Source organism: Chiloscyllium punctatum, chromosome 46, assembly GCF_047496795.1.
Source record: "Chiloscyllium punctatum isolate Juve2018m chromosome 46, sChiPun1.3, whole genome shotgun sequence".
Taxonomy (NCBI): Eukaryota; Metazoa; Chordata; class Chondrichthyes; order Orectolobiformes; family Hemiscylliidae; genus Chiloscyllium; species Chiloscyllium punctatum.
In genome coordinates this window covers 36,130,020-36,156,991 of record NC_092784.1, presented here as the reverse complement: position 1 = coordinate 36,156,991, position 26,972 = coordinate 36,130,020, and the positions used below count along the sequence as shown (strand labels likewise).

Below are 26,972 nucleotides of genomic sequence, written 5' to 3'. Positions count from 1 at the left end.
CCTTGCAAGAGGATTCGCAGTAGGGTTAAAATCAACAAGGTAAAAACAATGACTGCAGATGCTGAAAATCAAATACTGGATTAGTGGGCGACTGTCTGTGTGGAGTTTGCACACTCAGTGTCGACGTGGGTTTCCTCTGGGTGCTTTGGTTTTCTCCCACAATCCAAAGATGTGCAGGCTAGGTAAATTGGCCAGAGTGTTCAGGGATGTGTAGATTAGGTGCATTAGTCAGAGATAAATGTAGAGTAGTAGGGGAATGGGTCTAGATGGGTTACTCTTCAGAGGGTTGGTATGGACTTGTTGGGCTGAAGGGCCTGTTTCCACACTAGTGATTTTATGATGCCCATTTTTAAAAAAATTAAGCCCATTATGGGCAACATCCACTGCTCTGCCTTCATCAAATCTTCTTTGTCACTTAGAACATAGAACATTACAGCGCAGTACAGGCCCTCTGGCCCTCGATGTTGCGCTAACCTATGTAACCGATCAGAAGCCCATCTGACCTACATTATTTCATTTTCCTCCATTTGCCTATCCAATGACCATTTAAATGCCCTTAAAGTTGTTGAGTCTCCTAATGTTGCAAGCAATGCATTTCACATCCCTACTACTGTGGATAAAAAACAACCTCTGACATCAGTCCGAAATCCATCACCTCTCAATTTAAAGTTAGGTCTCCTCATGCTAGCCATCACCATCCAAGGAAAAAGGCGCTCCCCGTCCAACCTACCTAATCCTCTAATTATCTTATACATCTCAATTAAGTAACCTCTCAACCTTCTTCTCGCTGACGAAAACAGCCTTTCCTCATAAGACCTTCCCTCCATACCAGGCAACAATCTAGTAAATCTCCTCTGAACCCTTTCCAAAGCTTCCACATCCTTCTTGTAACTGTACACAAAACTCCAAATGTGGCCACATCAGAGTTTTGTACAGCTGCAGCATGATCTCATGGTTCCGAAAATAAATCCCTCTACCAATGAAAGCTAACACACCTTAACAACTCTATCAACATGGGAGGCAACTTTCAAGGATCTATGTATATGGACACCGAGGTGTCTCTGCTCATCTACACTACTAAGAAGCTTACCATTAGCCCAGTACTCTGCATTCCTGTTCCCCCTCCCAAAGTGAATCACCTCACACTTTTCTGCATTAAAAACTCCTTTTGCCACCTCTCTGCCCAGCTCTGCAATTTATCTATGTCCCTCTGCAACCTACAACATTCTTCATCACTATCCACAACTCTACCAACCTTAGGGTCATCTGCAAATTTACTAAACCATCCTTCTATGCCCTCATCCAGGTAATTTATAAAAATGACAAACAGTGGACCCAAAACAGATCCTTGCTGTACCCCACGAGTAACTGAACTCCGGGATGAATATTTCCCATCAACCACCATCCTCTGTCTTCTTTCAAGAAGCTCTGTCTTCTTCTTTCAATTTCTGATCCAAACCGCTAAATCACCCTTAATCTCATACCTCCATATTTTATGCAACAGCCTACCATGGGGAATCTTATCAAACACCTTACTGAAATCCATTTACACCACATCAACTTGTCTGGTCATCTTCTCAAAGAACTCAATAAGGTTTGTGAGGCACAACGTACCCTTCACTTCTTGGCTCAGTGGTTAGCACTGCTGTCCCACAGCACCAGGGACCCAGGTTCAATTCCAGCCTTAGGCAAGTACAGACTCAATGGCCTCTTTCCATATAGTAGGGATTCTATGATTCTTAAATTATTGTGGGCAGCACGGTGGCACAGTGGTTAGCACTACTGCCTCACAGCGTCAGAGATCCAGGTTAAATTCCCGCCTCAGGTGACTGTGTGGAGTTTGCACATTCTCCCAGTGTCTGCGTGGACTTCCTCCCACAATCCAAAAGTGTGCAGGTTATATGAATTGGCCATGCTAAATTGCCCGTAGTGTTAGGTGAAGGGGTAAATGTAAGGGAATGGGTCTGGTTGCACTTCAGCAGGTCGGCGTGGACTTATTGGGCTGAAGAGCCTGTTTCCACACGGTCAATAATCTAATCTAATCAAAACCATGTTGACTGTCCCTAATCAACTTATTCCTTTCTAGATGACTATAAATCCTATCTCTTATAACCCTTTTCCAACACTTTACCCACAACCAAAGGAAGGCTCACAGGTTTATAATTTCCAGAGTTGTCTCTACTCCCCTTCTTGAACAAGGGGACAACATTTGGTACCCTTCCGTCTACTGGCACTATTCCTGCAGACAATGACAACAAAGATCAAAGCGAATGGCTTAGCAATCTCCTCCCTGGCTTCCCAGAGAATCCTCAGATAAATCCCTAGGCTTCTTCCAAAAACTCAATCAAGTTAGTGAGGTAGGATTTCTCATGCATAAAGCCATGTTGACTATCCCTAATTAGTACTTGCCTTTCCAAATGTAAATCCTGTCCCTCAATCTCCAACAACTTACCCAATACTCACTGGTTGTAGTTCCCTGACTTTTCCTTGCCACCTTTCTTAAATAACAGCACATAAACCATCCTCCAATCTTTCAGCACCTCATCCTTCACTATCAATGATACAAGGGGCTCAGTAATCAGTTCTCTAGCTTCCCACAACATTGTGGGATACACCTGATCAGGTCCACAGGATTTATCCACCCTTATGCATTTTAAGACACCCAGCACCACCTCCTGTAATATGGACATTTTTCCAAGATATCACTATTTATTTCTCCAAGTTCTCCAGTTTCTTCTCCATACTAAATACCAATAAAATTACACATTCAGCATCTTGCCCATCTCCTGTTGTTCCAGGATGACCTTGTTTATTTTTAACAGCCCTGTTCTCTCCCTGGTTTCTTTCCCCTTTATATATTTGTAGCATTTCTATGGATTCTCCTTAACCCTTTTTGCAAAAGCTCTCTCATGTCCCCTTTTCACCTTCCTGACTTTCCTCGAGTTCGGTCCTACTATCCTTATGCTCAAAGGGATTCACCAGATCCCAGCTGTCTCCACCTGCCTTATGCCTCCTTTTTCTTGACCAGAGCCTCAATTTCTCTCATCCTCCGACATTCCCAATCTACCAGTCTTTTAGGAACATACTGCCTCTGTACTCACATCTCATTTTTGAAGGCCTCCCACTTTCCAACCACCCCCTTTTACCTGAGAATAGCATCTTTTGAAAGTGCTTGCCTAATAACATCAAAATTGGCCTTACTCTAATTTAGAACCTTTACATTTAGATCAGGTCTATCCTTATCTTGAACTTTTTTTTAAAAAACTAATAGAACTATGATCACTGGCTCCAAAACGCTCCCTAACTAACACCTCAGTCACTTGCTCTGCCTTATATCCCAAGAATAGTTCAAGGTTTGCTTCTTCTCCAGTAAGTTTATCCACATACTTGTACACACATATTCCTTTCCTGAAGGGCTCATACCCGAAACGTCGATTCTCCTGTTCCTTGGATGCTGCCTGACCTGCTGCGCTTTTCCAGCAACACATTTTCAGCACACATATTCCTCTCCATCCAAGTGTTAACACTGGCAGTTCCAGACTATACTTGGAAAGTTAAAATCCATTACTCTTAGCCCTATCAGTCTTACAGATCTCAGAGATCTCTTTACAAATTTGCTTCTCAATATCCCAGTGACTATTGGGGCCCTATAGTACAATCCCAATAAGGTGATCATCCTTTTCTTATTTCTCAGTTCTATCTAAACTTCACTGAATACAATCCCAGAAATATCCTCCCCAAATATTAGAATAGGTAAAGCTTGGAGGGATGTGGGCCAAGCACACAGGGAAGTGGGATTCATTAGGTTTGGGACCATCGAAGTGGACTACTTGGTCTGAAGGGTCTGCCTCCATGGTGTATGTCTCTATGACTCCATGACTTGAAAATGTTGAATGTTCTTTTCTCTCCACAGTTGATGCCAGGTCTGCCGAATATCTACAGAATTTCAGTTTTTCTTTCAGATTTCCACAATCAGTTTAGCTTCTTAGTATTAACGCTTTAATTCTAATTTTCAACCACTCATAAAAGCTAAGTAGCTCTCCAGTTAAATCCATAGCCGGCACTATTGCAGAATTCATTAATTATGGTTTAACATTTTATCGACACAAAACACCCAGACAGCAGAGTTCAAATTATTTAATAATTAAGGGCAGTCTGGAGGAATCTGCGGCACGGTGGCTCAGTGGTTAGCATTGCTGCCTCACAGCGCCAGGGTCCCAGGTTCGATTATGGCCTTGGACGACTGTGCAAACTCCACACAGACAGACATTCTCCAGTGTCTGGTTGGTTCCGTCCGGGTGCTCCGGTTTCCTCCCACAATCCAAAGATGTGCAGGTCAGGTGAACTGGCCATGCTAAATTGCCCATAGTGTTAGGTGCATTAGCCAGAGGGAAATGGGTCTGGATGCGTTGCTCTTCGGAGGGTCGGTGTGGACTCGTTGGGCCGAATGGCCTGTTTCCACACTGCGGTAATCTAATCTAAAACATCACAAACTTCATGGCTGCTCAATGTTTCTGAACAGTTTTAAGCTTTTCACTGTCAATTATGGATTGTTTACAAAAATTGTCCATCATTCTACAGTGTTCTTAAAATGTAAGCTAGTACTGATACAAATAGTTTGTTTAAAAATGTAATGAAAACTATGATATATCATTCAATACCAGTGACTGGTTTCATTTTTCAGTCTACTACATTTGTTCAAAGTGGGTAAAATTAGTCTTATGTACGGAACTCAATCCAACAGACTATATCTTTTGAGTGCAAGCCTTTATACCATAAGACCCTAAGAAATAGGAACAGGAACAGCGGTAGGTCATTCAGCCACTGAAGTCTGCACACCCATTCAATAGGATCATGGCTGAGTCTGGTTGTTAGCCAATATACTCTGGACAGTTTTATTTTTGAACAAGGCAACTCCATTGAACACCAGATATACTGAATGTGTATATGTAATGTACCTATAAAATGTGATGAAAAATTACAAAGTGACCACAATGCGGAAAAACATGCGCAGTTGGATACAGTGTGGAGAGTTGAAAAGGAGGCGCCGATCACCCAAATGCAGAGACTTGAGATTCAAACTTCAGAAACTCATGGTAATTTTAGTAACCAACTGCCATTTTAATAAAGTTATTAGTATTTGACCAACTTTCCTCAAAATTCCCTTTCCTAGGAAAACAAATTCTAAGATACATACACAGATGAAATCTACTAATTGGACTTACGCCACTACACTTATTGTTTTCTACAAAAGTATGAACCCTATTTCAACAGTGGGAATGATTGTTATAGCACAGGGAGGGATGGTGAGATATTCCCTGCATCGAAGTCAGGAGCTGAGAGTCCAATGTCCCACCCAAGGGTGTGTGTTTATAGTGTGACCAAACATGTAACTCTTTCCATACCAATGGTAGGCAGTAAAAGCAGAAGACATTCTTGGTCATCCATGTAATAGAAAAAAACAGAAGCTTTTATAATTACTATCTGTAACTCCCAGCAACATGTAAGTAAAACTATGTTGCCACATCAACTCTGGCTCCTTCCTTCACTGGTCAGCTCACATCAATATCAACATCAATGTCAAAGGTCAAATTTACGAAGTGGCAAAGTTGAAAAGTAGTGTTAAATATAAATGCAAATACCTTTTTCCATACAGCATCTCTACTCCAAGGTATCCAAATGTTACAGACTACATCAAATGTCATAGTTGCACTACAGGTCATGTTTAAATTAAAATTTCCACTCATTTGCACGCATTTCAAGTTGCTGACACCAACGGATCTTTGAACTTCGAATCAGAATTGATCGATTCAGGAGGTAACAGCCCCTTCAAAGTCAGCTTCAAAAGGTCAATTTCAAAAGTCTCAGGCCATGCCAGATAGTTTGGACACAACTATCCCTAATCTTTAGAAAGCAAATTTAATCATGAAGGTTTGTTGTCTGTGCATAAGACATAAATATCTATACATATTATGAGACATAGGTTACTGCATTCGCACACAACACCTCAATGTTAGTCTACAAGTTACACATTATTTTGTGACGCACACAACTTCAAAGTGTCGTTAAAGTTCCCACAAGCTCCTTTTTCAACTTAAAAGTATCCTAAACGAAAATACTTGGCTATACAAGCAAAGTAGGCCATCATCCAACTTCCAAAATGACAGCATACACAGTAATGTGTCTAAATACCATTGAAAAGCCTTAACTATACCACCCCTAACTTTTAACAGTTATATTAATACTGACCCAACAAATCACAGCTCATTCCAAAACCCTTTGCCTTACTGAAGACAGTTACCAACTCCTGTTCTACCAAAGGCTGCTCACGTCCTGTCAAAATCCACCAATGTTGCAAATTTTAATCAAGTCAATACACAATTACTAACCAACTTGAGTTGGCTTATTTGGCACAAATATAATGTGCCAAATAAAGTGCACTTAAAACTAAGGAGCATGAATGCCAAGTAAAAAAATATTACTCTCATTATAACTTAACATTCTGGTTCAGCAAGAAAGCAAAAATTAATTTGAAATCTTGCTGAGTACGATATTTAGAAATGCCCTGGTCTTCACAGAAATACACTATTTTAGGTCACAATATTCAATATACTTTGTGACAAAGTCACATTCTAGTGAGTTTTTAGGTATAACAAATTGCCCTTCAAATCCAAGCTACTCAGTCCTACTTTCAGTTCATATTTGATGGTTTCTTCTGATTGCTAATTTTCAAATGCCAGGCTCAGACAATAGTGCACAAGATTAGAGATCTATTGATTGAATACCAATACTAAATCAGAACACCAGAATCTATTCTAGTAACCTGAAATGTATTAAAATTAATCAGAATGTGAATTTAATAATTATGCACTCTCCGAAACTCCACACAACATAGAACGCTTTCCACAAATGGACACTTGAACAGTAACTGAGGCCACGAAGGCAGTTAATTTGAAATAAAATGGATCATTAGAATTTCACATCCACTGTAAGACAGAAGAGGGAAGTTCTACAATCTCACACGTCCAGCAAAGGTTCCCTATGCAGGTCACCTGAAAGGAACACTGGAACAGGAGTAGACCACTCAGCCTGCCGAGCCTGCCGTACCACTCAATACAATCATGGCTGATCAAACACTTCAATGCCTTTTACTACCCCATCCACAGAATTCTGTACACCATTGATAATCACAAATGTATCAATCTCTATCTTAAGCATACGAAAGAAAGGGCTTCCATAGCACTCTGTGGTTGAGAATTCCAGAGGTTAACAACTGATCCAGTAAAAAGTGGGCGGCACGGTGGCACAGTGGTTAGCACTGCTGCCTCACAGCGCCAGAGATCCGGGTTCATTTCCCGCCTCAGGCGACTGACTGTGTGGAATTTGCACATTCTCCCCGTGTCTGCGTGGGTTTCCTCCGGGTGCTCCGGTTTCCTCCCACACTCCAAAGATGTGCAGGTCAGGTGAATTGTCCATGCTAAATTGCCCATAGTGTTAGGGGTAGATGTAGATGTAGGGGTATGGGTGGGTTGCGCTTCGGCGGGGCGGTGTGGACTTGTTGGGCCGAAGGGCCTGTTTCCACGCTGTAAGTAATCTAATCTAATCTAATCTAATCTAATTTCACCTCATCTCAGTCCTAAATTGTGTCTCTGGTTCTAGATTCCTAATCAGGGGGAACATCTTATCTGCATATGCCCTGTCTACCCTCTTAAGTTATTTCTAAATTTCAATGAAACTGTGGAGAACACCAGGCTATTTTGTCCACTTTACCTTCATAAATCAGTCCTGCCAAACAAGTCTGGTGAACCCTTCTGTGGCAATAATATCTTTCCTGAGATAAGGAGACCAAACCTGCACAGTACTCCAGCTGCAAACTATCAAGCTCCTACACAATTGAAGCAAGATTCATTACTCCTGTACTCAAATCCACTTTTAATGAAGGCTAGTGTTCCATTAGCCTTCTTAATAGCTTGCTGCACCTGTATGTTAGCCTTCAGTGACTTGTTGACAAGGACACTCAGGTCCCTTAGTGTATATACATCTTAAAGTCTTTTGCATTTTAAAAATGCACGGTGCGTCTGTTTCTCCTGCCAAAATGGATAACCTCAAACTTTTCCATACAACATTCCAGCTGCAAAATTCTTGCCCATTTACCGGGCTGGTTCAAATCCTTTTGAAAAACTTCTTTACATCTTCTTCACAACACACATTCTCACTTAGCTTTGTATCATCTGCAAGTTTGGAAATATTATATTTGATCTCCACCCTCAAATCATCGCTATATATTGTGAATAGCTGGGAATGAAGTATTGTTCCTTGTAGTATCCACTTCATCACAGCCTGTTAAGGTGAAAATGATCCATTTATTCCAAAGCTTTGATTTAAAAAAAAACAAAAACAAAACAATTAATCAATACTGGTAATTTTCCACCAAATACCTATGCTTTAATTTTTCTAGCCAGCCTTCTAAGGGGGACTTTATTGAAAGCTTTCTGAAAATCCAAGTATACTACATTCATCAACTCTCCTTTATCAAGTTTGTTAGTAACATTTTCAAAAAGCAAATCAAAATTCAACAAAAGTGATTTCCCATTTGCACATCCATGCTGACTATGCTTAATTATTCTCCTTCAAGCATCTATTTATCCTGTCCTTTATAATAGAATCTATCATTTGTCCCACTACTGACGTAAGGCTAATAGATCTGTAGTTCTACATTTTCTCTCTCGCTCCCTTCTTCCTGGTAGGGTGCCATATGCTAACTTCCAATCCACAGGAATCATGTGAGAATCTAGAGAATTTAGGAAGATTCCAATCCATCTACTATATCTATACCCACCTTCTACAACACTAATGCTAATTTCCCTCAACTGCTCATTTGAATCTTTAGTTCTGGGAGATTTATTGCATCTTCCTCAGTGAAAACAGATACAAAGTAATAATTTAGCTTCTGGTCATTTCCAGTCACCTTTACAAAATTCTCCTGACTATTTATAATGGATGCATATTAATTTAAGCCAAATATTTCCTCCTTACATTTCCACAGATGTTTTTACAGTCTATTAAAATTGTTTCGCTGAATTAAATTCATATTGTGTTCGCGCTTTCCTAATCAGTCCTCCTTTGCTGTATTGTAAAAACCTCCAATCCTCAAAATGACTACTTCTGGCAACTTCACAGGCCTTTTCTTTAATCTTATTACAACCCAGACGTTCCTTGTCAGCTATAGTTGACTGACCTTTTTTTGAGTTTTTGCTGCTGCAAGGAATATATAGTTGCTTTAAGGATGATCTGTTGCCTAGGTATTGTCATGCCTTTTAATTTATTTTCCCTATCCACCTCAGCCAATTTGTGTCTCACACCTCAATTTCCCTTATTCAAATTTAACACCTTTGCTTCAGAAAGACCGGATGATAGTTCTTTCAGCTACTTTGCCTTTAATAGTATAGTACAACATTGATACACAATATAGTTGAACACTAAACCAACTAAAGGGATCTATTTAATATAAAATCATGACACTTAAGACAAAAAAATTATTTTTATAATTAAAATACTGTCCTCTTTTCACTTTATACATTAATGATCTGGAGGTATTCTGGCTAGGTTTGTAGATGATACAAAGACAGGTGGAGGGGCAGGTAGCATTGAGGAGGCCAGGAGTCTGTGGGCAGAGAAGTGGCAGATGAAATACAATGTGGGAAAAGTGAGATGTCATGCACTTTTGGGGGAAGAAGAGGGGCATGGACTATTTTCTAAATGGGAAGAAAATTCAGAAACCTTAAGTACAAAAGGGACTTGGGAGTCGAAGACCAGGTTTCTCTTCAGGTAAACTTGCAGGTTGATTGGTAGTTAGGTTGTCATTCATCTCAGAGGACTACATTACAAAAGCAGAGATGCACTTCTGAAGCTATATAAGGCTCTGGAGAGACGACATTTAGAGTCTTGTGAACAGTTCTGGGCCGCATATCTCAGGAAGGATATTTGTCGCTGGAGCGGGTCCAGAGGTTCTTCATGAAAATGATCCCAGGAATAAAAGGCTTAAAATGTGAGGAACATTTGAGGACTCAGATTATACCCGGAGTTTAGAAGGATATGGGGGGGATCTGATTGAAACTTACAAAATACTGAACCAGCCTGGACACAGCAAACATTGGGAAGATGTTTTCATTGGTAGGTGAGACAAGGACCCAAGGGCACAGCCTTAGAGTCAAGGGAAGACCCTCTAGAACAGAGATAAGGAGAAACTTCTTTAGCCAAGGAGTGGTGAATTTGTGGAATTCATTGCCACAGAAGGCTGTGGAGGCCAGGTTATTGAGTATATTTAAGACAGAGATAGATAAGTTCTTCATTGCCGACCAAAGGTTACAGGAAGAAAGCAGGAAAATGGGGCTGAAAAACCTATCAGCCATGGTAGAGCAGACTGAATGGGCTGAATAGCCTAATTTCTGCTCTTGTTATGGTCATTACGCAGGGCAAGTCAGGCATGGCACTGTTGTAGGCACATTTGGGCACAGTTGTTTTCTATATTAAAAAAAGCCCAGTGAAGAACCAGCAGCTAGAAGCCTGATATTGTTAATTAGCTCAAGAATATCAGTAGTAGTAGTATCCTACCTTTGAGGCAGAGCTCCAGTTCAAGTACCACCTGCTCCAGAGGTATACTGTAATATTTTTGGAACAGGTTTAAAAAAAAACTTTGGCTCCTATAGGTGTGATCCAGCCCAGAGCTGCCCTAAATAAATAGTTATTATTTGAAATACATATATATAGTAATGAATTGCAAGAGGAAAGTAAACGTACTACAGACAAGTTTCCATATGATACAAACTGGTGGGATGGGAAATGGTGAGCATGACACAATGATTATGGAAAGGGATATAGAAAGGTGGACAAAAATTTGGCAAATGGAATATCATGTGGGAAAATGTGAGGTTATCCATTTTTGCAGGAAAAATAGAGGAACCAAATATTACTTAAAGGGAGAACAAATGTAGTTAGTTACAGAACAGAGGGCTCTAAAGACAGAAGTGGGAAATTGAGTGTGGACCCTGTGGAGATCGGAGAGGTGCCAAGTCAACATTTCTCATCAGTTTCACTCAGGAAAAGGAGAATATTGTGGAGGAGAAGAATGAGGTACGAGATATTAGACTAGAAAGGATCGAGATTAGTTACGAACAGGTGTTATCAATTCTGGAAGGAGTGAAAGTAGACAAGTCCCGTGGGCCGGATGGGATTTATCCAAGAATTCTCTGGGAAGCTAGGGGAGAAGATATCCGAGCCTTTGGCTTTGATATTTGAGTCGTCTTTGTCTGCAGTTTTGGTACCAGAGGACTGGAGGATTACAAATTTTGTGCCCTTATTCAAGAAGGGCAGTGAAGATGACCCAGGTAATTATAGACCATGAGCTTTACTTCTGTTTAGGAAAGATTTTGGAAAGGAATATAAGAGATAAGATTTATAATCATCTAGCAAGCAACAATTTGATTTCAGATAGTCAACATGGTTTCGTCAAGGGTAGGTCGTGTCTCACAAACCTGAGTTTGTTGAGAAGGTGACCGAGCATGCAGAGGAGGGTAGGGCAGTTGACATGATACACATGGACTTCAGTAAAGCTTTGATAATGTTCCACATGGTAGGTTGTTGGAGAAAATACAGAGGTGTGGAATGGAGGGTGATTTAGCAGTTTGGATTAGAAACTGGCTTCCTGAAAGAAGGCAGCAAATGGTGGTTGATGGAAAATATTCAACCTGGATTCCAGTTACTAGTGGTGCGCCACAAGGATCGGTGTTGTGACCACAGCTGTCTGTTATTTTTATAAATGACTTAGACACAGGCTTAGGTGGATGGATTAGTAAATTTGCAGACGACACTAATGTCGGTGGAGTAGTGGACAGTGTGGAAGAATGTTACAGGTTGCAGGGGGACTTGGGTAAACTGCAGAATTGGGCTGAGAGGTGACAAATGGAGTTCAATGCAGCTAAATGTGAGGTGATGCATTTTGGGAAGAATAACAGGAAGGCAGAGTACTGGGTAAATGGAAAGATTCTTGGTAGCGTGGATGTGCAGAGGGATCTTGGGAGTCCATGTACATAGATCCCGGAAAGTTGCCACTCAGGTGGATAGCGCTGTTAAGAAGGCATACGCTGTGTTAGGTTTCATTGGTAGAGGGATTGCGTTCCAGAGTCGCAATATCATGCTGCAACTATATAAAACGCTGGTGCAGCCACACTTAGAATATGGTGAACAGTTCTGGTCCCCATATTTTGGGAAGGATGTGGAAGCATTGGAGAAGGTGCAGAGGAGATTTACCGGGATGTTGACTGGTCTGGGGGAAGGTCTTATGAGGAAAGGCTGAGAGACTTGAACTTGTCAAGAAGGCGGCTAAGAGGGAATTTGATAGAGACATACAAGATGATCAGAGGATTAGGTAGGGTTGACAGTGAAAATTTTTTTCCTAGGATGATGACATCAGTGTGTACGAGGGGGCATTACTACAAATTGAGGGGTGATAGATTTAGGATAGATGTCAGAGGCAGGTTCTTTACGCAGAGAGTGGTAAGAGTGTGGAATGCCCTACCTGCTAATGTAGTCAACTCAGCCACATTAGGAAGATTTAAACAATCCTTAGATAAGCACATGAATGATTTTGGGATAGGGTAGGTGGACGAGTGGAGAATAGTTCACAGGTCAGCGCAACATCGAGGGCCGAAGGGCCTGTTCCACGCTGTACTATTCTATTTGAGCGCTCTTGCACTTGAATCACAAAAAGCTAGCATATACATTCAGCAGGTAATAGGGAAGGCAATCAGAATTGTAGAATATGGAAGTCCTTTGACCCCTTTTGTCAAATGCAATGTTGATGCTTATTTCAGAGTGAGAAGAGTACAAAAACAGGGAGGATTACGAAACAAGACACTAGTCAAACCATTGCTGAAATATTGTGAACTCTTTTGGTCTTCTTACCCAAATTAACAGGTATGACCTGTACGTAAAGACAGGATAAATGCAACTCGGCCAACTACCATCCCATCAGCCTACCCTCAATCATCAGTGAAGTGATTGAAGGCGTCACCAATAGTGCTATCAAGCAGCGCCTACTCAGCATTAACAGCACAGTGATATCCAATTTGGGTTCCACCAGGGCTACTGGGATCATGACCTCATTATAGCCTTGGTTCAAACATGGGCAAAAGAGCGAATTTCAAAAGGTGAGGTGAGGGACAGACCTCAAGGCTGAATTTGACCAAGTGTGGCATCAAGAAACTCCAGCAAAACTGGAAATCGGGTATCGGGGCAAACTCTCGATTGTTAGAGTAATACCTGACACATAGGTAGATGGTCATGGTTGTTGGAGGTCAATCATCTTAGGTCCAGGACATTTCTGCTGGAGTTTTTCAGGAACCAAGGTCCTAGGCCCAAACATCTTCAGCTGCTTCATCAATACCTTCCCTCCATCATAAGGTCAGATGTGGGGATGATTATGGATGATTGCACAATGTTCAGCACCATTCGCGACTCCCCAGTTACTGAAGCAGTCCATGTTCAAATGCAACACGATCTGGACAATAGCCAGGGTTGGCCAGACAAGTGGCAAATAACATTCACACCACACAAATGCCAGGTAATAACCATCACCAATAACAGACAATCTAACCACAGCCCTTGGCTGCCATCATGGAATCCCCCACTAACAACATCCTGGGGGTTATCGTTGACCAGAAGCTCAACTGGACTCACCACATAAACAGTAGCTCCAAGAGCAAGTTAGAGGCTAGGAATACTGCAGCGAGTAACTCAGCTCCCCACTCCCCAGAGCTGTCCACCATCTACAAGGCACAAGTCAGAAGTGTGATGTAATACTTCCCACTTGCCTTGATGGGTACAACTCCAGTCAAGAAGTTTGACATCATCCAGGACAAAGCAGCCTGCTTGACTGGCACTACATCCACTCCCTTCAGCAATGACACTCAGTAGCAAGTGTGTACGATCTACAAGACGCACTACAGACATTCAAAGGTCATCAAACAACACCTTCCAAAGTCATGACTACTTCCATCTGGAAGGACAAGGGCAGCAGATGTATGGGAACACCACCACTTTTAGGTTCCCCTCCAAGTCCCTTACCATCCTGACTTGGAAATGTGTCGTCATGCTTTCAGTGTCATTGGGTCAAAACCTTGGAATTCCCTCCCTAATAGCACATGGGCCAACTCACAGCACGTGTTCAAGAAGGCAGTTCACCATCATCGTCTCAGGGGCAACTAGGGACAGGCGATCAATGGTAGCTAGCTAGTGATACCCACATTGAACAAATGAATAAACAAAAAGACAGGCAGTGCAGAAAGTCCAGAGAATGATCAACTTGTTTCCAGGTATGAAAATATTGAATAAACTCATTGGAGTTTAGGAAAATGAGAGATGGCTTTATTGAAATACATAACATCCTTAGGGGACTTCACAGGGTAGTTGCGGAAAAATTGTTTCCTCTTGTGGGAGAGTCTAGGACCAGAGGGCAAAATTGCAGAATAAGGTGTCGCCTATTTAATACAGATGAGGAGAAATTTCTTCTAAGTCAGTCGTGAATCTGTGGAATTCTTTACCAGAAGAAGCTGCCAAGTTTGGTTGTTAAATAATTTCGAGACTGAGATACACTGATTTTTAATCAGTTAAGGAATCAATGGTTTGGGGATAAGGCAGGATAGTGATGATTATCTGATCAGCCACGTACTTAAATGGCACAGCAGACTCGACGGGCTGAGTGACCTACTTCAGCTCCTACATCTTATGATCTTATCTAAAACTGTGTCGCTCAGTGACAAAATCTGGGATCTTTCTGGTTTTAAGGACTCAGTACCACAGTATTGTTGGAATGGTGTAGATTTGTCAGCATTCAAGAAAATAAAAATAAGGTTGCCATTTTGAACAGAGACCATTCATTCAAACATTCTGATAAACCTCCTGCATACTTCTAACATATTTGGTTTTCCTTTTAGATTGCTAGGATCCCTTATTATCAATCTTATACAGCAGTAATGCTCAACATGTAAGTACACGCAACTTACTGTAAGACTTTTTAAAAACGCATGTGAATTCTGTGCTCACCAAGGTGGTACATATCAATGCCAGAAAATTGAGCACATTTTCTCCATCAGTTTCCAGCATCAAGCATTCTTGATCTCTGTACAGTAACAGTGAACCTCTTTAACCTAGTTTGAATAGTGTGTCTTAGTTTCAAATTCAAATATACATGCCCTTCTGTACCACAAACAGTTTTCCCACTTATACCAGCCATGAGCAAAATGCCAATTAGTGCAGAATAAAAAGTTGCTGCTTATTGTACAATCAGCTTCATCAGGAACTAGCTTCAAAACTATCGAAAACACATTTCACATCACATTCTTGCAGCAATCTGACACAGTCACAAGAAGTGAAAGGGACTAAAGTCCCATTGCATGAAACTTAATTTTCTTTTCAGGTTGAGAATCAGTTGAAACCAGCAGAAGAACATCAAAATAGTTAGAGAAATGATTTTAGTGAAGACACCAACTACAAAAATATTCCTTGCACATAAAATAAAAAACTAACTGAGCTTTGTTTTGTCATGGCCAGCATTGGGATGACTTCGCACAGGCTGGCCACAACCCATTTGCAATTGAGCCAGTTAGGCTGAATAATAAAGACATGGATCAGATCAGATCAGTAAAAAATACTGTATGACACTGGAACTGAAAGACAATGGTAAAACTTTGAGATTTCCATTTCCTCCACCAGAATTTTCCAAAAATTTAGAATGTATTGGTGAAACTATCAGATGTGCAGTAAGCCCAGAACCAGATTTCCTGACAACTGCAAGCTGCCACAATTGAAGGTGATGCAACATTTCAGCAATTGTTCCAGCTTTTCAGTTTACTGATGAAGGTGTGGGAAAACTAAAACAGTTTTGTCCAGAATGTGTAATTTCTGCAGCAGAAAATCACTTATTTTGTTGTTTCATTTTATTAAACCAAATGCTTTTACTTCAAGACATCTGGTCGTATTTCACAGTGTACAAGTCTATTCCATACTGTCAGTGACTGATCACGTCTAAATTCAGCCATTTGAAAGAAAATGAAATGAAGCAATGAGTAGCTCCAATACCATACTAATACAACACAAAAATACAAAAAGCTACATACTGACTGAAATACATCCATATGTTTTGAAAACAAAAGAATTCCAGTCTGATATCGTACCCAAATAGACTCTTGCAAAAAAAATGAAATCACAAACTTTTACAGAGTCATTTCTGCAGTAGTCCTTACAAATCTCCTCATACAACTCATCAAGTATAACATAAATTAATTTTCTGAGCCTAAGACATGCAGATCTCAGCTACATTTACCCCAAATTTTGCAATTTATTGACATTCTTCCCAAAATAGGCTTTAGATTATATGTACTTAGGTTGAAGTGAGATCACCTGAAACTCTTCCGAAAAAATTCAAATGTGAATTGTGACCACATCTTTAGATATTTTTGACTGTAAATAAACGATTAATTCTCATTGTTTATTTTAGGAGCATAGTTAATCTATATTATTCTGAAATACTGTCTCAGATCACACTTAGTAAGATATGGAGAAAAATATTCGCCTAGGGGATAGCAGTTACTCTCTTTAAACCATTTTTTTAAAAAAACCATGGTCTTTTAAACTCTTTAAACAACGCCTGAGAACAGCAATTCAACCGCCTTTATTTTGGCTCCAACCCCAAACTAATAAAAAAGACTTCTCCGTAGGCTCATTAACAATCTTTAGAACAGATAAAAGGCCCAAACTTTGTGAAGTGATTGCTAACCGTCAGATAATAAAAGGAAACGGGAATGCTTTTGTCTTGACATTTCTGCTGCTATTGTGCTCTTGCAAAGCTCTGCCATTTTCAGCCTACCGATGCTTTTCTGGATTCCACTTTCACACGTAATCATTTTACTGAAATTTTGCTATTGTCAACATATGAAAGATCTACACAATTTTATTTACACCATTCTCGTTTTTATATAAATCACAAAGTGCGTGTAACTCAATTCAACATAATTAAATGCAGAAGCCAACAAACTGAAAGTCGCAGTAGCACTTTTGCTCAAAACATTACTTTCCCCGATTTCGTCAAAATCACGTCGTTTGAAAAAAAATAAACCAAAGCCAAGGAAGACAAACCAAGATAAACAGAGAAAAATGCCAGATATCTGCTAAAGGGGCCATAAGTGGTGGGTCCGCCCCACTCGGTTTGACATATAGCTGGCGCCTGTCCGCCCCGGACTGCCAGGTTCTGATCGTATTAACATGGCGAGTTAGGGAGGTTCTGTCTCTCCGACTCGCGCATTCAGAAATGACTTTAAGCGGATTTGCTTAGACTGTACCTGTCTTTTCTTTGATTTCGCATAAAACACTGAAGAGAGCCGGTTTCATCCTATGACAGTTTAACGCGTGTTTTCTGCAAAAGTAATTAAAAGCATGTTAGGATCTCTTTTTACAAAGGATGAGAACAGCAAACGCCGAGTTCCCATCAGGCAAAACAATCAGAATCCGCAATATTTGGAAGATCACCAATGTAAAACATTTAAACTCAAAATAACAAATAAGCTTTCCCAGACAGTGCAACTGACAGCGACTGGACCTGAAAACATTCAGCAACGACTGGAAATGGCTCCCAAATTTCGCTTATATCCAAAGACATTAAAACACCTTGGACTCTAGGTGAAAATAGATCATAACTCAATACACTACAGGCAGGCAAGACTGCAAAAATCTATAAATTTCAACAAAAGCTGCGGCGAGCGCACAATGAGGAAGTGTTTAACTGCCTAAAGGGTCATTGTTGCTCGGTGACAACCTATTAGAGACGCAAAACACACTATATTGGCACGGAGTTGTTCTACACTAAAATATTAATACTTTAATCTTTATTAGCGTTTCTTATTATCTTAAATTTACAAGGATGTGGACCTCATTTACCGCCTATAAAAGGTTAGCTTGTTATTTTCAAACATTTTCATCTCGTCAGTTAAGAGTTTCAAGTGTGTTAAATAAGTAAGTGGCAGCTAAGCCACTTAAATCTACTTTCCTACATTACGGTCTACGTGTGCGTGTAGGTAACATTCGAGCTGAAGATCGCTACAGCGGTTTAGTAATTTTACACTAAATGAAAGACAATAGTTAAAACGTTTCTAATACAATTAAATCTTAGATGCGGGTTTGAAAGTTTAATACTCAGTAATCCAACTTTTTAACTCGCCACACATCTTTAAAAGTATTCCTTTAAAATATTTGTCTTAACTGCGTACCGTTAACACCTTGAGTACTGGGTTTGAAACCCCTGAAATGCAAAGATACTCTTAACCAATTGGGATGCTGAAAATTAAATATCTCAATATCAAGATTCACAATATTTTTGAAGCAGAAAGTCGATTTTTAAACTATATACCCAAAATCATGACCCTTCAATTAGAATCATTTGCCTGGTCTTTTATTTATCAAATTTTGAACGGACATTTTTCCCATAATTGATATTGCGGTTAATATAAAATTATATTAACCGCAATACTCAAGCCCCCTTTCATACCACTGCAGTGCTATGTTACAATAGTTCACATCAGTTAGCCCGCAATCGAGTTTCAAACGGGTGCAACGCGGGGCATGTTTGGAAACTGATAGAAGAACTGTTTACTGAAATTTTAAACTAAAACTGTTAGATAACTAAAGACTCAAGTAATCTATACTACCAGGACATAAGAATTTCATAAAAGCAAATAATTTCTAAACCATTATTGTCAATTAAGTTTAATTAAATGCTTAAACTGCAATTCATTAGGAAGCAATTGTCTATACCCAAGGCAGCTCTCTTGCATAACCACAGAGAGATCAAAGAATTAAATCAGAAATACCAACATTTTCGCCAAAGCAAATGCAAAAACATAATGACATTCACTATCTAAAGAAAAGCAGTTTCTGGAGAGTTTGAAAATATGCCAATCATAATTTCAATGTTTCTAATGGTATTTTACAGTTTTGAAATACTGCAGTATGAAAGCGAAACAGGTCAGACAAAAAACACTATTTACGCTTTTTGTTTCTCTTCAGAATTTTCACCAAAGACAAAACTTTAAGTAAATTAGAAGCTAAACAACCTAACAACCTATTTCAACAGTCAAGCTCAAAAATTACACTGCAGCTGTAAACTAAAATAATCTTGAAATCGGCCAGATTGTAAATCTATTTCCAACTGCAATGTACAAACAACTTCTAAAAGTGAAAATACAGGAATATTCAAAACGTCTTCCACTGCAACTTCTTAAAATGTTGCAACTAAATGTGCTTGCAACATTTTGCAAGACCAATCACCTCAGGTCAGTTGTGCGTCACTCGTAAATCTCGCGGATCTACAAACATCCTCAGACAACGAATGCAACAGTACAAAGAATGTCAGTATAAATAAACATGATAGATATACAGATAAATACACATTAATTAATAAATAAACAATCCCAGCCCCAAGGGGGTGACCAAGAAAGCTAGCTGGATATCACACATAAGTGCTCCGCTCAGTTGATTGAAGGAAAACAGTTGTCAGCCACTGAAACTGGCCTAGTATTTACGCATTAGTGTTATTTTCCGTAAGTTAAGCAATATTAAAGTGAAGATACTGAAAATAAATAAGACTAGCTGTGGTAATTATATAGAAATAGGCTGGTGCATACTGAATTCACCTTGAAATTTAATATGAAACGGGACTAAGCAGATTTATGGTAAATTTATGATGCTCAAGTAAGAGTACACATCAAAATCAGCCCCCCTGTTGAGATATTTAATTCCTACTACACTACCACAAATAATGCCATTTCTTCAGCACATTTCAGTTTAAGTACTTCAGCCAAAATTCTTTAAATGATGTGTACCTTGTAATTCTCGGTTATAAATACTTAATTACAATGTGGTGAGACCTCTAAGCAAAACAAAATCATTGCTATCATAAAAGGGATAAAAATCAAGCCAACATATGCTGAAATAGAAGAGGCTTGTGCCAAATCTTTTAGGATCTTTCATGATCTCAACATGCAGAATTCAAAATAATTTTCAATACAATGTATTCAGATCAAGACACAAAAAACTTGTTTTTCACAAATACAAAAGCAAGATAAAGCAGATAATATTAAATCAAGTCACATATATACGTTGTTTAAGCAATGAAGATAATACATCTAACAGCTTATAGCAAGAAATTAAATACCTTATTCAAACATAGCCAATCATATAGACAAATCCAGGGAAATATTACATTTAAATTAATGTTATACACTCCAAATGAAAGATCTAAGAATTTCCTTTTCTTGCAAAAAAAATGTCATTTTTGTTCAAGCGATATTTTATTGCTTAAGTACCTGAAATAAAGCAGGTCATTCAAAGAAGGTAATAGGAAACATAATCTACAATGTTTACATTTAAACCAATGTAAACAATCTAACTAGATACTACTCTAGAGATCAAGATAAATTCAGTCTGTGCCTTCCAAAAGCAATTGTAAAAAAAGTAAAATAATTGGTTTACGTTTACCAACTTGTTAAAAAAAAACTTTGAAAACCTGAAATCCTATATTTACAGATTGATCTTAAACCACAACACCATAGTTCACGATTTAGTCATAAAACTTATTTACAAATCTGGTTAATTTTTAAAGTATTACAATACGACTGCTGGGTTAAGCCTGAGCTCAATATATTGTATAACATGTTTACATCTCAAATTAATTAGCTTTTAATAAATGACATTGTATATTTATAGCATGGTAATACAACTCTCACTTTTCTAATGAAACAGAATCGGAACAGTGGGTCTATGTCAAAGCTTCACTCATTTCACTTTGATCATGGCTCCATTTCACTTCCCTTTCTCTAATCTCATAATCCATCCAGTCACAATGCTAATGCTCACTGGCTTGATGACAAGTTAATGAATAGATTAATTATATGTTGATTAACATTTGTGATCAATTAATTAGTCTTTAAAGTATATAGCCAAAGGGATTAAAGTGCAAAAAGAATTTATGGTTTCATTTGGTACCATTGTGCTCATTTAAATTATTGCGCACTTAGTATAAAATATAATATAAACTTAGTTCCAATATGAACACAGACATAAATAGTGTTTTTCTAATAAAATGACCTAGCACTGCTATTCAAAAAAGCTCACTGGCAACTTTGTTTCTCTTACCTTAATTTAACTGATCCACCATTAAATCTATTTAACTTAATTTGAAATGAGTGGCAGTGACAGCATCAAATTTGGCATTTTGGACAACCTGCAATTTCGATGCACAAATCCACAATATAGCCAAAACCAAGAAAGATTATAACTACTTAATTCTTCACAATTCATTTTCCTGCTGTTCATAACTGCCATAAAACACAGTGAGTGAAACAGAAAATGGGGGAAATATGCATCAGCAAATGTATGTTTTAATGTATGGGCTGAGCTAATTTAGTCAGGTGGTCCAAATTTCTTTCATATTCACATTACTTCTTCAAAACATTCAGCAATATGCTCAGAATGAAATGACATGAAAAGTAAAGATTAAATCACTGTTTCACTATTGGAAAAATATACTTAAACACTAAGTGAAAAATAGTTCATATATAAGAGTACAGCCAATGTAGATGATTTTTAAAGTAAGTTAAATTGTCATTATCTGTTCCAATAATCAGAAATATTAATGGCTGTTTCATTTCAGGCTGTAGAGGGCATCAAAAGGTTTGAGTGTACATAAGGACATTCCGTACAAAACTCAAAGCTAAATTCACTCCACCACAAAACCTTTCAATTTAACCAAAATAATCAGCTCACTGCAGTAAGCAACTTTTTCAGTTTCTTCCAACTGCAAACAAATTACAGTTGCCAAGAGTGCATCTTGAAGAAACTTTTTACTCTTGTTCTATTCACTTTCCTTCAATCCCTTGGGAATTCTGTACAAGCTACATTTTATCCGACAGTCCATTTACTTGCAACTCCAAGCAATTTTTATATCACAAAACACTACCAATTGCTGAAGATACTGCTTGCCTACTGCTATCTGCCTTCTCACAAACCCATTAGACAATTTGATTAAAAGGTCAAAAGGTACATTAGTGAAATAGAAATTTAATTAGCATTTGGCTAAATATTTTAGTTATGGATCTAACTGCACCCAATAACCACCCCCTCCAAACAATGTGAACATTTTAGTGCCCCTCTTTAAAGATGGATCTAAAATCACAATGAAAGCCGACATCATCCCTTCCACTCCTGTATTGCTTAAGATAACTGAGATTTACTTTTGGTTATTATTTAGAAACTGGCGTTGATGTTGAAGGAGCCAAAAATGAGTCCCGAATGATAAATACAATAAATTGAAAGGGCTTTTCATTCACAAGCTTTTGGATATTGGTGGAGTAAGGATGAAGGGGACAGGCAATATTAATGGAGCCAGGGTTTTTTTTGTACAAAGCATAACTGCAACCATCTAAATGTAAATCATTGTGTGAAAGTCAGACTGCAAGGTCCTTCATGTTGGGGGTTGGGTGGTAATGATCTCTTTCATTCCTCACTCAGAAAATGAAGCGATCGTGGAATTAACAGCAAATACAGATTTCTGCAAAAAAAATGCAGTTTTGACCAGCACACGCACATACAAAAAGGGAGGGCATCATTCTTTGAACAAAGTAGAATGGATAAAGTTGAAACCCGACTTAAAGGATTGAGGAAGCAAACTTTCTTATTTTGTTTCTTAGGGGGATGTTGTTTTGATTTCGGGTGGCTTGGCGGAGTGGGGTTGGAGAGAGAGAAGAGAATGTGGATTTATTTGTGTGATGTATGCTTGTTTAAACTGGCTCCTAAAGTTGAAAAGGCGGCGGTGGGGAGTGGTAGGGAGGACAAGGCTGTGAGAGAGAAGGGGATGGGGTGTGAAAAGAGTGTGTGTACTGACCTGGCCTGAGCCTCGTCCAGGCTCTGGTCAGTGATGGTCATGATCTGCTGCAGGATGTCTCCGATGTCTTGTTTCCGTCCCTCGGGGTCGCCTCCGTCCGCCTGAGAGTGAGGAGGGAGCGAGTGTACCGCCAGAGCCACCCCAGGGTGAGGCTGCAGCAGCCGGGACTGGTCCTCCATCACACACCGGCCACAAAAATGAAAAAAAAAATTCTCTCACACACGCGCACACACACACACAAAAGACCCTGACTGAGTGGCCAGATGGAGTGAACAGGGAGAGAAGGGAAATGGAATAAATAATTTGAAAAAAAAATTAAAAACTCTGCTCCCTCTTCAGATGTCACTGGTCTTTTTTCCTTGAAATCCAGTCAAATATGATCTTTTTTTTTCTCCCTCTCTCTTTCTTAATAATAAATCAGACCTCCTCCGGAGGCTGACTCGCCCAACACCAAGCCGAACGTTGCAGCGATTTGAATTTTAACCGTCGCCGCCACGACTCGACAACCCCCTCCCTCTCGCTCGCTCGCGACTGTTTTGACGGCACTCGAACTGCAGCTGGAGAGAGGGTGAAAAGAGAGAGAGAGAGATGCGCTCCAGCGCCTCCCTGTCCCCGACACCCCTCACATTCTCTCACCCCATTGGTCAATCCGTTGCTACGAGTGACGGCCCGAATGCTTTCCCACCCCTCTCTCCCCCCTCTCCATTGGATGGTTCCGCCGGGCTCGGCTTTGATGGACAGCCTGTCCACAGACTCGTGCACAGGTGGGTTGCTTGTGGGAGGAGAGGATTTTGGGGGAGGGGAAGGGAAGGGATGACTGCATTTGCCCGCCCCTTCACCCTGACCCAAGCTCCGCCCTTCCCACGCCTTCCTCCCCAAAGCCCCGCACTTCCTCCTCCCACCCTCACGCACGCATACAGCCGGCGCGCTACGCTGATTGACAGCGGGCTCGCTGCTAGGAGACGGGCGGCGCGAGCCTGTCTAGTCCGCCGGGATTGGCGGTCGCCTCGTGATGATCCACCCCTTCTTGCAGAGCCTCTGGTGGGCTTGATGCCTTCCAAAACTGAGTGAGTGGCAGGTTGAGAGAATGCGCGGGGTTTGAGTGATGGTTTATGAAAAATAAGCTTTTGACTGACGTGTGCATATTTTAGTGACAAGCTGCGACAGGAGAGTTTTATTAATTTAAAGCTAGCAATTGGCAGGGAATATTATCGAGTCAGAATGGAAAGAGGCTGTTGAGCTCATCGTGTTCTCACTGGCCGTCAAATATCCATCGATTATAATCTTTTTCTTGTCTATTTGTGATGTGTACTCCCTTACCTTGTCAGCCCTCCTAACATGCATCACCCCTCACTTTTCAAGATTAAATTCCATTTGCAGCTATTCGATATGGTCCTCTAATGTAAAGCAACCTTCACACACACCAATGTTCATGACATCACATCTAGAAAGGGAATTAACTACTTTAATCTAAAGCTTAATCTACTGAAATCCAATTTTTTAGCACGTGGCCCAAAGCCTTATCTTAACGAGCCTCTTCTGAAGTGCTTTGACAAGTGTTTGGGGCAGGTGGAACTTGACCCTGGAATCTTCAGGCCCAGGGCTAGGTGAACCAAGAGACCTAGCCAATAGACTTTTATGCAATAGCATTTCAAGTGCTCATCCAAATAGTTCTTAACTATCTCAAAATAATGTGTGTGGCACGGTGGCACAGTGGTTAGCACTGCTGCCTCACAGCACCAGAGACCTGGGTTCAATTCCTTGCCTCAGGCAACTGACTGTAAGATGCGACTCTGGGTGCTCCGGTTTCCTCCCACAATCCAAAAATGTGCAAGTTAGGCTAATTGGTCATAGTGTTAGGTGAAGGGGTAAGTGTTGGGGAATGGGTCTGGGTGGGTTGTGGTGGTGTGGACTTGTTGGGCTGAAGAGCCTGTTTCCACACTAAGTAATCTAATCCCACTCCTTTAGGCCATGCATTACAGACACCCACAACCCTCTAAGTGAAGAAAGTTGATAAATCGCATCTATACCTTTTGTTCCTTGCCTTAAAATTTTCCTCCCAGATTATTTAAACCTCTGTCTACCCAGACTATGCACCTCAGAACTTTGTATACCTCAATCAGATCTCCCCTCAGCCTTCTCTGCTCCATGGAAAACAACTCCAGCTTACTTAATCCTCTCTTCATAGTTCAAGACAGTTATTATATGTACAAGTTATTTTTTTCTTTGCGGACTTACTCCTATTTGCAGCATATATCTGTGAGACTGTTTAGATAGATGACCAGTTAAATATACATACATGTGTCTGCATGAGAAATCATTCTCTTTCTAAAGATAGCATCACCAACTCTGGTCAGTCAGATAATATAGTTGCAACATTTCAAGGTATTAGTAATTGTGTCAGCAGTTGTCTTAGTTCTAAAGGCACCAGGTGTAAAACTGCTGCCAAAATATACAGATCGCAATAGTGGACACAGATCAGACATTCGTGGTCTATACAAACTATACCACTGAGTTGTTCTCATCTAGCTACATAAACCAATCCCAGCATAGCCACATATGTCAGTCACTATTCAAATGGACTCCTTTGAATAAATCACCTGTCACTGATCTATATTCCACTAGATAATGCCACTGCATCTCGTCTGCTGCGAAAAAAAGACAAACACAGATTATATGTTACATTCAGTTTTCCCCTTCAATCTTGGTGCATGAATGTCTGAAAGGGGAGTTTCTATTACAGGTTGTTTGGCTTTCACTGTTATCTTCCTTGAGCGGCCTATTTTAATTATCATAATGTTGATGCAGTAAGTGGGTTGTGAAAGGATTCACTGAAAATGAAAGGAGAGACACACATAATTGCTGAGGAGTATGTTACCAGAAGAGTGCTGTTATGCATGCAAGTTGGTTTACGAACTCTTTGCAGTAGGAATGTTTTAATAGATGATCAGGTGCGTGTGTGTGTGTGTGTGTATGAATGAGAGAGAAATCATTCTCTTTTCTTTCTCAAAATGAAATCATCGACTATGGTCTGTCAGATAGTATGGCTGCAGTATTTAGAGGAGATAGTTATTGTGGCAGTCGTTGCATTAGCTCCAAAAGCAGCAGTTGTATTAGTTCTAAAGACACCAGATGTAAAACTCCTGTCACAAGGGCCACCACTAGGGCAGCAAGGTGGAACAGTGGTCAGCAATGCTACCTTACAGTGCCAGAAAACTGGGTTTGATTCAAGTCTGTGAGGACTTTGCACATTTTCCCTGTGTCTGCATGGGTTTCCTTTGGGTCCTTTAGTTTCCTCCACAGTATATAGATGTGCAGGTTAGGTGGATTGGGCATGGTAAAAGTGGGGTCCTGGGGATGGGTGGGGGGTTGGCTCCCTCTTTGGAGGGTTGGTACAGTCTCAGTGGGCTGATTGACCTCTACTATGTGGAATTCTATGATTTAAAGGATAAAATAACAATGAAATGTTTCTTTCTGTAGTAACTTTCACCATCTTATGGTGTCCCACTTCAAACACTTCATTGGGTGTTGTCTAGTTGGAGATGCTGCAGCCAGTTCCTGCAAAGCAGGATCCCACAAGCAGCAATCTGATTGTGAGCAGATGTTGGTTTAGGGATGGATACTTTGATCAGAAGCAATGTGGCTCAGATTCACTTCTGGGATGTGTGGTGGGAAGAAATGCTCACAGGGCATGGGTGGGTCATCTCGATGACCAGTGTTCAGTCAAGCAGTGAATCATGAGGGTCAGAAAGGCAGGGGTGCTGAGTGCTTAAGGCTATCTGACCAAAGAATTGAGGAAATAAGTGTAGTCAGGAGTGTGTGTAATGCAATTTTATTTCTTGATTTTGGAACTAGAAGTTTAGTCATTATGCACCAGGTCCAAAAAAAGGAAGCCCATTGATTGTTACAGTTTAAAAACTCTGAGGCTCAACTAGGACTGAAAGAGGTCAAAACATATGCGAAGTGATGAGTGTGAGTACAG

The 26,972-nt window shown here is 40.1% G+C and overlaps 1 protein-coding gene and 1 long non-coding RNA gene across 4 annotated transcripts in view; one reads left to right on the top strand and one right to left on the bottom strand.

Moving 5' to 3' along the window:
- Positions 1–23,607, bottom strand: part of pbx4 (pre-B-cell leukemia transcription factor 4) — a 586,925-nt gene extending 563,318 nt beyond the window's left edge. The window contains exons 1-2 of one of the 3 annotated variants that reach the window (XM_072564028.1): positions 22,991–23,607; positions 17,397–17,470 (exon numbers count right to left, since the gene is read on the bottom strand). In XM_072564028.1, the coding sequence (XP_072420129.1) occupies positions 17,397–17,470; positions 22,991–23,169 (253 nt within the window). In that variant the 5' untranslated portion in view covers positions 23,170–23,607. The remainder of the gene's footprint in view (positions 1–17,396; positions 17,471–22,990) is intronic. The other 2 variants (XM_072564029.1, XM_072564030.1) reach the window with 2 other exon arrangements.
- A 321-nt stretch (positions 23,608–23,928) lies between these two features.
- LOC140467948 (uncharacterized) overlaps positions 23,929–26,972 on the top strand; it is a 40,125-nt gene continuing 37,081 nt past the window's right edge. The window contains exon 1 of the long non-coding RNA XR_011955545.1: positions 23,929–24,057. This is a non-coding gene — a long non-coding RNA (uncharacterized lncRNA). The remainder of the gene's footprint in view (positions 24,058–26,972) is intronic.